The 13,991-nt window shown below is 38.9% G+C and overlaps 1 protein-coding gene across 1 annotated transcript in view; it reads right to left on the reverse strand.

Moving 5' to 3' along the window:
• Positions 1 to 9,585: 9,585 nt before the first annotated feature.
• Positions 9,586 to 13,991, reverse strand: part of LOC149445650 (uncharacterized) — a 41,965-nt gene continuing 37,559 nt past the window's right edge. The window contains exon 5 of the mRNA XM_089653492.1: positions 9,586 to 9,716. Within this exon, the coding sequence (XP_089509618.1) occupies positions 9,586 to 9,716 (131 nt within the window). The remainder of the gene's footprint in view (positions 9,717 to 13,991) is intronic.

Raw genomic sequence — 13,991 nt, forward strand, 5'->3', positions numbered from 1 at the left:
GAGTGGCTCTGTGACTGAAGTTGCCCAGAATGAATTGCAATGTTGGGAGGTACAGTATCAAAGATTATGACGGCATATACAGTTTCCAGGAAAATGTCGTACGATAAGCATAAGTGCGATCAGCATGGTCAACTGACCAAAAGAGACAAAAGAACATTGCTCATCTGGTGGCAATGCCTGATAGCGACCAGATTTTGGATCCTCATGTTTAATTTCATCTATTTGGTGACGGGGTGAATATTCACAGATCCCCGGAGACGGCCCTCTTTCATAAATTCCTGGATGACGTTTCCAGAAAGTCACTTATATTGATAGTCTATATGCTCTTGGCAGCGAGAATCACTATAGCTAGACACTGGGAGCAATCTGTCATCCCGCTTGACTATGTTAAGAATAAACTGAATTGGATTACAATTAACGACAGACTCTACCTGTATTCTTCACAACAATACTAAGAAGTTTGATAAAACGTGGGACTCGTGGATTCAGTATATTTCCGGGCCATAATGTGCCCCGACTTGACCCTCTCTCTCTCTTTTTCTACTCCTTTTTCTTTATTCCTTATCATTCCTTTTTCTTCTGTTCTCTGGAGTTGGTCATGCCTAATCCATGTGTGTTCTACAACATTTGTTATGCCTTAACTGACCCTGACTCTGTGTGTATAGTTTCAGGTCCACGAACAGGGGTTCTTCCCCCTCCCCTATATCTCTTAACTCTCCCTTCCCTTCCCGGTTTCCTTCCCATGCCCCACCACTGTGTCTGTTCTCTATAGATGGTTAGATAAATGATGTGGGCTTTTCTATTTGGGTTATCCAATTTCTGTTCTACAGAGTCCCTGGTCTCCTGTTGAATGCTTTATGTCTGACAACCCATGCTCTATTGAGTTGTGTCGAAATCTACCTTTTGTGATATGATTATTGTTAATTTGTTATATTTGTTAATTTGAAAAACTGTTCAATAAAAACTATTGGAATCCTAAAATAACAAACATGTCATACTTACTTGCTCTGTGCAATGGTTTTCAACACAGCAGCCCCGTTCCTCCTCTTCTCAGGTCCCCTAGCCCCTTGCATCACTGATCGCCCACCATAGCAAGCTGCTGCTATGGGAGTACTCATGCGAGCTCGCTCCCGAAAAAAAAAACACAGTACAGTGTAAATATTTGCCACACCACAGATCTTCAGATTGAGTCCAAACTATATTTTATTGAAGAATGATCACATCACAAACAGAAGAGTGCAACATTTCGTAGCCAAGCAGGACCCCTTCATCAGGCATGTCATCATTACATGCTTGACGAAGGGCCTGTGCCATTGCACTCTTTTATTTGTGATATGATCGTTCTTCAACAAAAAAAGTTTGGACTCAATCTGAAGATCCATTGTGCTGGTGAATAATTACACTGTACTGTGCATGTTCCAGTGTCCTGCTGGGGTGGTTGCTGCAGCACCCATTATTTTAAAGCCTATTCCAGGACCGTGTGATGAGAAGATGGACAATTACATAAAACTATTACATAAAACACACAGAACGTGGTTCGCCCCCGCCCCCTGCTCACTAGATGGGATTGACAGCAGCAGGAGCCCGCTGCTGTCTCTAAGCCAATGAGAAGTGAGAAAGCTGAGCAAACCTCGGCTCTTGTGCACATCGCTAGATTGAGATCCGACTCAGGTGAGTATAAGGAGGGCTGGGGAGGAGGCTGCACTCCAAAGGTTGTTTACCTTCATAAATAGAATGCATGAAGGTAACAAACCTTCTGCCTTTACAAACACTTTAAAGTTTTGTAAATTGAGCCCAGTGCTGCCACCTTTTCTTGCAAGAAGACATTGTCTATATAAAGCCACTCCTGACCCACTGATGCTTTCCTCTACATTCATCCCTACCACTTCTTCCTTCATTGCGTCCAGTACAAAACACCTGGTGGGGGAATCCTGTGACCTCACGTGGGGACAGGGCAAGTGGGTTGGGGTGGGGCAGTGCAGGGGAGAGATAGAGATCCTTTAACTCTTACTTTCTAACCTGCATACTTGTACTAAGTACTGGAATCAAAGACAATCAGGCAATAAGAATTTTTCAGGAGGTCAGGAGTGGCAGGCTTCATATTCTCTAAGACACAAGAGTATATAATAAGCAACAAATTGTGTGTACTGCATCCAACTGGAATAAGAAAACGTTAATACAATAGCCTCAAGATTATTTTCTTTATTATAGGACATAACAAAAAATGCCTGTATTCAGCTTTTTGTATTGGTAAAAATTAGTTTTGTGTTGTTTTAATACCCTTCTTGCTTATATCAGTTGGCACGAGAATACCGTCATCCCGCTGACAGTTATCTAAGTCATCACTCTTTTAGGAAAGCCTTTATAATAACCTAAAGGAGATGGTTTTTGGTTTATTAATACCTTTGTTATGCTGATGAACTGCCATATCACATAAAAAGAGGAAAAAGAGAACTATAATTCAGTTTTGCATAATGCTGATCTAGAAATTACAAAGTACTACTGTGCTCTCTTTCAGATCCTCAAATGATAAAAGGTAAAGTAGGCATGGTTGTGCCAAAATACAACCTGTTTTGAATGGAATGTGGCCTAAAAAGGCGGGCCCTGAAAAGTTCCTAATTTATGTTTTAAGAAAAAACATTAATGACTGCATGGACTAAAATGTCCAAACATTTGCCCCCAAAATATCCTTATTCTCCAAATATAATCCATACACATCAACTGTAAGGAAACATGTTTTATTAACTGGCATCCATTTTGTATAATGCCTCCATTTCTAGACGTGTGAACAGATAGTTTCGATTTTGTAACTTCTCTCGTTTCTTTAGACTAGTTTAATTTCTGTAAATGGAACTACCTTATATGGTATCCCTCAACTATTTGCAGTTTCTGTTCTTCATGTAACTATATTGATAAGAATGGAATGTTTCATTGGTCATCTTGAGATTAAGCAACACCTACTGAGTTCTGTATAACCATTCTTGTCATGCATTAAACTTTCAGAGATTTAGTTGCACACTTCGGTGTCTGGAGCTTTATTTCTCCCAGGCCTGAGGGTGAAAATAATGAGGAGAAGGGCTACAGACATAGGCTGAATCCTTGCAATCATATCTATTCTGGGAGTGGTATCCTCATGTATTACCTGAACACAGCCATGTTCCTCGGATGGATTATCAGTTTCACACTTTATCCCTAGATTTTAAAATATCAAAAATATACCTAGAATTGATTGAAATATAAAGAACGGAGAGATTAAAGATAAGACGGAGGTTTTTGTAGGAGTGAAAGAATGAGGAGAATAGAGAGGAGTGTGGCGAAAATAGATGGTTAAATACTAGAGAAACAAGAAGTAAGCGAAAATAGGGAGAGGATTGGGAGGGTATAAATGGGGGGGTGTGGGAGAAGGGAATTGGGGTGGGATGGAATGGGAGAAGGGAATTGGAAACATTTTGTGAGAAAATCTTTGTTATGTAATGTTCTGAGATAAAGTGCTTTTTGTATTTATAAATTGAATAAAGATTAAAAAAAAAAGTATCACTCAACAGTTTGTTCATTTGTTGCCAGATAGTATTGTACTGTCCATTTATACACATCCACCTCTCCTTCCCGCAGTGCTGCCCTTTGCTGCCCACCCCTCCTCACTACAGTATTTACACCACTGTGGTTATACTGTACATTTTAGAATAATTGTTAACTTAGAACTAGGCACAAGTGCTTGATTATCTGGGAACAATCTATCAAATATGAATAGAAACTGTTGCATATCACTGTTAGACGTTAATTCTGCTAGCAGCAGAAAAATGCTAAATGCGGCAAAAACAGCTAAATGCAGCACCACGTTTAGCACTTGGATGTTTATTAATTTCATTGGCCAGAGTGCTTGCTAAATGGCCAAGTGTTAAACGCAGCTTTAGGAGTGTTTACATTCATTTTTGTCAGGTTTGCCATTTTTTGGCCAAAACTTTCCTTTCTTGAATGCGATTATTGTTTGTTCAGGAGAGGGCCAATTAACTGCCCCTAAACTCTGCTGCTGCTAAACTCTGATGAAAGCCTATGTGTGCATGGACACATAGGCTTTTATTGCGTTGAGTTCAGGGGCTTTGCATAAAACACCAAAAGCTCCTAAACTCACGTTTAGAAGCAGCATTGTACATGAGGCCTTGAAGTATTTTGGCACAGCTAGTGCAACAACAGATCGAACTTGCATAACGGTTTTGTTAAATTAGCCCACGGAAAATGTACTGATATTTCTAAGTACAGTATATTGTTCTGTAGTGGACTTGCTTTTAGTAAATATAATGCTGAAAATGAATGTAATAGGATGCTCCACTAGTTTTTTCCTAATTATATAATCATTTGCAGTATTTATGAAACTTTAGGTAGAATCTGTTGGCTAGGGAAGTATGCTCTCAAATGAAGTATGTTTACACTTTGTTTTACCCCTCCACCTAGGGTTGCCACCTCATCCCTTTAAAACCAAACAGATATTAATTACACAGCTTTTGAGGCTAATTTAATGCAGATAAGGCACTAAGTGACCTTAATCAGCCACAGAACCTTTGTAAATAATATGTGCTCGATTTTAAAGGGATGAGGAGGCCACCCTACCTCCACTCCAAACTCAATTCAAGCTAAATTAATCTCTCTACTAAACTCAATGTTTACATCCTGAAGGCCAGAACTTCCTCCCATAGTTCCTAAGTACAGTAGAACTCCATAGACTTTTAAGGGCTTGGGGCTGGCTCTGGAAAGTCTCCTGCATTGGAAGAAAAACCTTACAGAGTTCTATAGCATATGCCAAACCATGGAAGATCCAATCAGTAGGGTGTATACATTGCAGTGAGCTGCAGCTTTAAGAACTCAGTAAGTATACAGCTATGGGGGTGGATGGGTTAGTTAAAGCCAAAACTTCTTAGTTTTTCAGATAGAGTGAGGAAGGTATTTAACCCGTTAGGTTTTACTTCTATTTGGGGTTCCATCAGAGAGATTTTCTTTACGTCCTGTTCCAGGGACAATTTTACTGGACAGGAAGTAAAGGAAACCCCCCCAGTAGCAACATGGAGGAAGTTAAAATGATTTTTCTTGTATTAAGTAGGGGGTGCTACAACCCCTGTCAGCTTTTTATTGTGTTGTCTGTTACAGATTTTCCCTCACTTCCTATCTGGTAAAACATCCCTATAATTAGTGCAAAAATGAAAGTATTTCTAGCCACAACTTTATTTTTTGGGGTTTCTTTTACTGTTTGGACAAGGTAGGGAGTGGATAAGGCTCCCCATCAGGTTTTTTTTTAATGATTAGTGTTTGTGGAAAATCTGGTCAAATTCAATCAAATCAGTCTTTTTGAGTAAAAGATTTAAAATGAATTAACATATGAGCAGTCAATCATTTGTTATGTGCATGGCCAACAAAAGGGGCAGAGCTCTGGAAAAAGACTTTTCACAAGAAATCTGCTTTCTATGCAGCTTGTCTAAGAATTGAACCTCTGCAAAAAGGCTAATTGCACTAACGCAGAACAGTTAAAGGACACCCTTGTGCATATGGATTGCGATCATGAAAATGTGACCTAAGAATTAAAAACTTGAAAGAGTATGTCAGAAAAGGATATCAGGTACAATTTTCAATAATTCTAAATAAAATATCTAGCAGTTTTTGTTTAAGGTTGGCCCATTATCCTGGCACATTGCTATAGATGTGACTGCACATTTGGCATGGAGGAGTTTTAGGAGTGGTTCACACCAATGCTCTTTTAATGTTTTTTGCAGAAATGCACTACAGTCCATTTAACATGGTTTCCTTTGGGACATGTTCTCATCTACACCCTGTTCCAAATTATTATGCAAATCCTTTTTAAGTGTCACAAAATTAAATATTTTGTTTTTCAGTTTAACTCATGGATGGCATTGTGTGTCTGGGCTCTTTTGATCACTGAAAACAATCTCGGACACCTGTGATAATTAGATTGGCAGGTGAGCCCAATTTAAGGAAAAACTACTAAGGGCTCGTTCACACTAGGCTGTTTTGCCAACGCTTGCCAAACGCCCCTATAGCGTTTGGCAAGCGTTGGTCCGGCGTTTGCGGAGCGTTTTTTAACGCTCGGCAAACGCCGCATGCGCGGTTTAGCGGCGGTTGCTAGGCGTTTGCCGAGCGTTAATAACGCCCCACAAATGCCTATAATGCAGTTTGAGTGGTGTTACCGCTCCGCAAACGCCCCGCAAACGCGTCGCAACCGCATCGCAAACGCCGGCCGGGCGTTTGCGGAGCAGCACCATAGACGAGAATAGGAGGCTTCAAAGCCTCCTGACTCGTCCAGAGGCGTCCGTTTTGCCGCGACGCGACGCAAACGCTCCCGTTAGAACAGCACCATGTGCTGTAATGTGCAGAATTGGCAGAGGCGTTTGGGAAGCGGTAAAAACGCTTCCCAAACGCCTCTCTGCCGCCTGCACACAAGGCTAGTGTGAACGTAGCCTAAAGGAGGGTGTTCCACATTATTAAGCAGAGCACCATTTTCAAGCAATATGGGGAAGAAAAAGGATCTCTTTGCTGCCGAAAAGAGTGAAATAGTTTAATGCCTTGGACGAGGTATGAAAACATTAGATATTTCACGAAAACATAAGCGTTATTAAGAGATTTGTGGCTGATTCAGAGCACAGACGAGTTTGTGCAGATAAAGGCACATTGAGGAAGCTTTCTGCCAGATCCATGCATCGGATCAAGAGAGCAGCTGCTAAAATACCATTACATAGCAGCAAACAGATATTTGAAGCTGCTGGTGCCTCTGGAGTCCCACGGACATCAAGGTGTAGAGTCCTCCAGAGTCTTGCAACTGTGCATAAACCTTCTATTCGGCCACCACTAACCAATGCTCACAAGCAGAAATGGCTGCATTGGGCAGAAAAATACATGAAGACTAATTTTCAAACAGTCCTGTTCACTGATGAGTGCCGTGCAACCCTGGATGGTCAGATGGATGGAGTAGTGGATGGTTGGTGGACGGCCACCCTGTTCCAACAAGGCTGCGACATCAGCAAGGCGGTGGTGGAGTCCTGTTTTGGGCTGGAATCATGGGAACAGAGCTGGTCGGCCCCTTTAGGGTCACTGAAGGTGTAAAGATGACCTCTGCAAAGTATGTGGAGTTTCTGACTGACCACTTTATCCCTGGTACAGAAGGAAGAACTATGCTTTCCGTAATAAAATCATCTTCATGCATGACAATGCACCATCTCATGCTGTAAAGAATACCTCTGCATCAATGGCTGCTATGGGGATAAAAGGAGAGAAAGTCATGGTGTGGCCTCCATCCTCCCCTGACCTCAATCCTATTGAGAAGCTTTGGAGCATCCTCAAGCAAAAGATCTATGAGGGTGGGAGGCAGTTTACATCCAAACAGCAGCTCTGGGAGCCTATTCTGACATCTTGCAAACAAATTCAAGCAGAAACTGTCCAAAAACTCACAAGTTCAATGGATGCAAGACTTGTGAAGCTGCTATCAAATAAGGGGATCTATGTTACAATGTAACGTGACCTATTAAAATGTTGTTAAAAGTTTGATTGAAATATCTTTTGATTTCAGTAAATATGCTGCAAACACAACAAATGACAATTTTCAGTTCTTTACAACCTATAAAGTGTTTTGAACCGTACTGTACATAATAATTTGGAACAGTGCATTGTAAGTTTTTATGTAAAAAAAAAATACTGTTATCATTAGGAGGTTTGTTCAATAAAATTTGAATTGTACTCTTAATAGTTGATAACATCAATTATTTAGGTAAATGAGAAAAATATCATTTGCATAATAATTTGGAACAGGGTGTATGCTTTTTTGAGCAGCTGCATTTTTGAAAAGGATCAGGGACTTTTTTTAAACGCAAAAATCTGAGTTTTTGCTCCCATAGAGTTCAATGGTAATTCTGAAACGCATGTAGTACATTTTTGTTGTGTTTTGCATTTTTATTCTGTCCAGCAACAAAAACTTTTCCCCGTTAACAAACAAAAAAAATCTGGTAAAAATTCTTCAAAGACGCGTGTATAAAATGCAAAGCGAAAATGCAGAAAGTATTGCAAAAACGGATCAAAAGCAAACTACATAGGTGTGAATCAAGCCTTAGGTCTAACATGCACAGGTGGTCTGAGTAGCTGGTATGAGACAATGGGCTTCATTGACTAAAGGCATATAGGCTGTTCATGTTGCAAAAGGATTTTCCCTTAGTGAATGTGGTGAAAATTCACTTTGCAAAGCATACTCCATGACATGTAGGGAAATAACAAAAACATGACTTTTGTTTGTACATAATTGGATGCTAAAAGTGTTAGCAGATATTTTCACTTACTAAGCTAAGGGAAAATTCCCTTTCAAAGTAAATAGCCTATTTGCCTTTCAACCCTAATGAGAGCTACAGAGAAAACCTTGGCAGGAAAACAGATTTGGGATGTTTCTAGGTGATATTTCTTCACTTCATACTTTACTTTGACCAGCTCTCCTACAGCCTATTCTCCTGGTGCTGTTGTGTTAACATTGATGCAGAAAGGTTCTTTTTAAGACACTCATTGCAAAAGAATAACAGCTTATCAGCAAATTGACTGGGTGTCTGGCATTTTTTTTCCTGCCTCTAAACTCTTCTGCACTTTAGCCTATGTGTTCATGCACATATAAACGCTTAAGGCCCTTTCACACCACAGAAATGCAGTCTGGATGAATTTCTGCATGCTGATTTTTGATGCAATCCAGTGCATTTTCCCCCTTTTTTTTCCCTTCATCTTAAATGGGGGCATTTGTGTTCCAGTACGTTTGTGATGTGTTTAGGTGCGTTTTTGCCGCATTCCGGTACAGTTGTGTTCAGAAAAAATGCTGCATGTTCTACTTTTTTTCTGCACTGGAACTGACTGCACTGGCGTAAACTATGGCATGAGAACCTATATAACCTACTGTCCATGTCTTTTTGATGCAGAAAAAAATGCACTGGACTGCATCTGGTGGGGACAGACTGGTGTGAACTGGCCCTTAGAGGCGTTTAGAGGGAGGAAAAAAAAAACACCTCCAGTGCGTCCAGGTGCAGCAGAGTTTTGACGCTTCCAATTGCGTATAGGCATCTAAATGTGTGTTAACGCTAGGTAAGTTTTGCAAGTTAATTTTATTTCATTTGGTTTAAATTGGTTAATACATTCAATTGAAATTATTTATTCTGGCCAATGAAATGAATTAACACCCAAATGCTTGACATGGCTAAATGCGCCTAAATGCCTTTCACACTTTTACAAGCAACAGGTGGTTTTTTTTTTGCAAAACACTGCTGCCAGGAGGAATGGTTTCTAGAAGAGCTAAGGAAATGCCCTGTGTGCATGAGGCCTTAAATCTGAAAAACCCTCATTTACTGTATGTATTGAAGACTCATATAAATTAAATTGAAAATACACTGTCCGTAAAACAGATAATCTTCATAACATGGCTAATTTCAATTTCTATATATGAAATAATAGAATTTAAAAAAAAAACAAAACAAAAAAAAAACATGATTTTTCCCATCCCTCCAGTTTGTGCTTATTTATGCAATGTCCATATGGAGAGTGAGAAATCCAGTGTTCTGGTCATAGATCTACTAGAATATTCCTGCGGCGCACTCCAGAGAATGATTTCCTCACAAGAAGGACCACCACAGCCACAACAGTGCCACCCAGGACCATTCCAATCACCAGCGCAGGATAATTTGTGACAGCTACTGCAAAGGAAAATCTGGAGTTAGAAATTGTGTATACATATCTGATTTAAAACTAGTGTTTTAGTTTACTGGTTTATTGGTACAGTGGAGAAAATAAGTACTTGATCCCCTTCAGATTTTGTATGTTTGCCCACTTACAAAGAAATGAAGGGTGTATAATTTTTATCATAGGTGCATTTTAAATGACAGAGACAGATCAACCAAAAATCCAGAAAAAACACAGGATACAAATGTTATAAATTGAGTTGCAGTTCAGTGAGTAAAATAAGTATTTGATCCCCAAGCAAAACAAGACTTTGTACTTGGTGGAGAAACCCTTGTTGGCAAGCTCAGAGGTAAGACGTGTCTTGTAGTTGGTTACCAGGTTTGCACACATCTCAGGAAGGATTTTGGGACACTCTTTTTTACAGATCTTTTCTAAATCCTTAAGGTTTCTTGGCTGTTGCTTGGCAACTCGAAATTGCAGCTCCCTCCATAAATTTTCTATAGGATTAAGGTCTATAGACTGGTTAGGCCACTCCATGACCCTAGGTTCGCAGCTAAGCGGTTTCTGCAGCGTTTTGTGGTTTGCAGAAACGCAGTACAGTCCATTTAACATGATTTCCTAAGGGACATGTTCACATCTCTGCGGTTTCACCCGGTGCGTTTTTTGGAAAAAGTCAGGGACTTTTTTTAATGCAAAAAGTTGCATATTTGTTTCTATAGACTTCAATGGAATGAGCCACTCCTTTGTTGCCTTTGCGGTATGTTTTGGGTTATTATCACGCTGGAAGACCCATTGACTACCCATCTTCAGTGTTCTGGCTGAAGGAAGTAGGTTCTCATCCAAGATTTTACAAAACATGGGCCCGTTCATTGGCTCCTCAATGTGTGTAAAGTCAGCCTGTACCTTTTAGCATAGAAACAGCCTCAAAGCATAATGTTTCCACCTCCATGATTGATTGTAGGGATAGTGTTCTTAGGGTCATAGTCAGCATTTTTCTTCCTCCAAGCACTGCTAGTCAACTTAATGCCAAAGAGCTCAATTTTGGTCTCATTTGACCACAGAGTTTTTCCCAGTCCTTCTCTGATCCATTTAGATGTTCATTGGCAAACGTCAGATGGGCCTGCACATGTGCCTTGAGGAGGGGGATCTTGCGGGCACTGCGGGATTTCAGTCCATGGTGGCATATTGTTTTACCAATGGTTTGTTTGATGACTGTGGTTCCAACTGCCTTGAGTTCATTCACAAGCTCCTCCTATGTAATTCTGAGCTGATCCCCCACTTTTCTCATGATCATCCTTACCACATGAGGCCAAATCTTGCATGAAGCTCCAGACCGAGGGCAGTCGCTGGTTATTTTGTATTTCTTCCATTTACAAATAATCACTCCAACTTCTCACCAAGCTAACAAGGTCTTGTTGCCCATTCCAGCAGGTCTACAATCTTATCCCTGATAATCTTTGACATATCTTTGGTCTTACCTATGGTGATGGGAAGGTTTGAATGGAAGAAAGAGATTCTGTGGACAGGTGTCTTTTATACACATAACGAGTTGTTCTTAGGAGCACCTTCTTAAATTGACAAGACTAATCTGTGTACCACATGAGCACCTAGCCCGTCTGTGGGAGACAGAACTATTGTTGGTTAATAGGGGATCAAATACTTACTTTACTCAGTGAACTGCAACTCAGTTTATATAATTTGTATTGTGTGTTTTTTCTGGATTTGTGGTTGATATTCTGTCTATCATTTAAAATACACCTTTACTAAAAATTATGGAGCCTTCATTTCTTCGTAAGTGGGCAAACTTACAAAATCTTCAGGGGATAAAACAATTATTTTCCCCACTGTAATTTGCACACATATTTTGTTCTTGGACAAAGTAGGGAATGGTGAAAAACTCCATTCAAGTTCCACATTCTATTCAAAACTATTAGAGATACATTAGAAATGCTCAAGCAGATGCTTCCCTGCCTTGAAACCTGCCTTCTACATACAGTAAATAATTTCTATTTATGAGGGTGGTGCATCTTTTCTCTACAGGGGTTCTTTTGAGCCGTGATGTAGGGGTTGGCACGAGAAACCACAGTGGGAGCAATGCTATCCAATAATTTGACACACGTGGACGTGTCAGAGAGCAGCAGTTTCCAGAGATCTTTGATAGAGTAAATTTTCACCAGACAGGTTAGTGTTAGGGCTGGTTCACACCAGAACGTGGTGCAGGAAAGGCACTCTCTGTTCGTGTTTTCTGCATTGCGTTCAAAATGCACTGGGCGTGCAATCTGCTGCGGGTGTCTATATATTCTTAATAACACCCAAATACAGATGCATTTTACTGTACCAGATCGCATGACACCACAGTAGCATGTAATTTAATACACCCAAATACAGATGCATTTTACTGTACCAGATCGCATGACACCACAATACCATGTAATACCATGTAATTTGGTGTGGTGCATTTTTGAAAAGTAGTACATAGACTTTTTGTGCTATCCAGTGCGAGTATAGCCCATTGAAATGAATGGGCTGAAAATTGCACCGCACTGAATCCCAGGAATCACACAGGAACAAGGATTGAATTCCTGTGCAATTCAGGTGCAAACCAGCCCTAAAACTGCTTTCACAGAACTGTTGTCCTTTCAAACTCTTTCAGTGGTGACATGGTTGTTTTAACATACAAGGAAGTCTAATAAATACAAGATCAGAGACCATCTCAGGTTTACTAAAGTCAGTTCAGTGAAGAACATCTCCTGATGGATTGGTATTTGTTACTGCACTGTGTGCCACACTTTATTGAACAACCATATCTAGTCATATAAAAAACTTAATGTATGTCGATTGGCTTATATGAGTGAATAGCTAAGAAAAGCTGTGCAAGGAGCAAAATGTAGTAAACTAGACATGTGCAGTTTGTTATGTTCCGAATTGAAATTCAGACGATATGTCTGAATCCCTGAACTACAATAGTAATGAATTTAAACGAATCCAGAGTAATGAAGCAAAATTTAGTCAGAAATAATGAGTTATCCGAATTCGGATCGAATTTGTAAACAAATTTGAAATATAAACATATTACTTACTGTTGTTAATTTCCTTCAAAGACTGTTTATATTGGTGTTAATATAGTCATCTTCTGAAATTTTAATTCAAAAAGAATAGCACAGAAAACAAGAGCAGAATAGAACAGAAAAGGATAGAATGGAATAGAATAGAAAATAACAGAATAGAAAAAATAGAATAATAGAATATAGAAACAAAAAGAATAGCATAGAAAATAAGAGTAGAATAGAGCAGGAAAGGATAGAATGGAATAGAATGAAAATAAAAGAATAGAATAGAAAAAGTAGAATAATAGAATACAGAAAATAAAAAGAATATAGATGTCTCCCAAATTTCGAAAAGAATAAAATAGAATAGAAAATAAAAGGGATAGAATGAAATAGAAAAGAATACAATATAATAGAAAAAAGAATAGATTAAAACAGAATGAATATAGCTCTTTCGAAATTTGAATTTTGAATAGAATAGAAAATAAAACAATAGAAAAAAACAGAACAGAAAATAAAGGCATAGAATAGAAAATAATAGAATTAAATACAATAGAAAATAATAGAAAATAAAGAATAAAAAAGAAATATAGTCGTCTTCTGAAATTCAAATTTCGAAAAGAATAGAATAAAGTAAAATAGGATAGAAAAGAATAGAGTAAAATAGAATAGAAAATACACGAATAGAAATAGAATGAAATAAAATAGAAAGCATATAGCCATCTTCTAAAATTAGAATTTCGAAAAAAAAATAGAATAAAACAGAGTAGAATAGAACATAAAAAAACAGAAATGAAATTAAAGGAATCAGAATAGGAAAAAATAGATTAGAATAAAATAAAATAGAATATAACCATCTTCCGAAATTGAGTTTTGAATAGAATAGAACCAGCTATTATTCACAATGAACTAAACTAATTTCATTAAGAATGCAAAAAAATGCAATTAGTAACTTAACGAATCGATCCGAAAATAAACACATTTTTTCATTCTGCACAAGTCTGTAGTAAACTAGTCATAAGAGAAATGCAGAGGCTGCCACTGCTAACCTCTTTCTGGAAATGCTAATTGTCTTCTTGCTTTGGTGACCCATTCGCTGGCTTCACTACATTCGAATCTGCTGTACCAGAACAAGAGAGCCAAGCATTTTCAGGACAGTGGAAGCCTCCACGTTTCTCCTAGGATAGATTTTCTGTAAGTTTGACATTTCTGTAAAGTGTTTTGCACATTTACTGTTTAACC

The sequence above is a fragment of the Staurois parvus genome, unplaced genomic scaffold, assembly GCF_062004578.1.
Source record: "Staurois parvus isolate SC_StPar_1 unplaced genomic scaffold, SC_StPar_1.0 ptg000715l, whole genome shotgun sequence".
NCBI classification, from domain to species: domain Eukaryota; kingdom Metazoa; phylum Chordata; class Amphibia; order Anura; family Ranidae; genus Staurois; species Staurois parvus.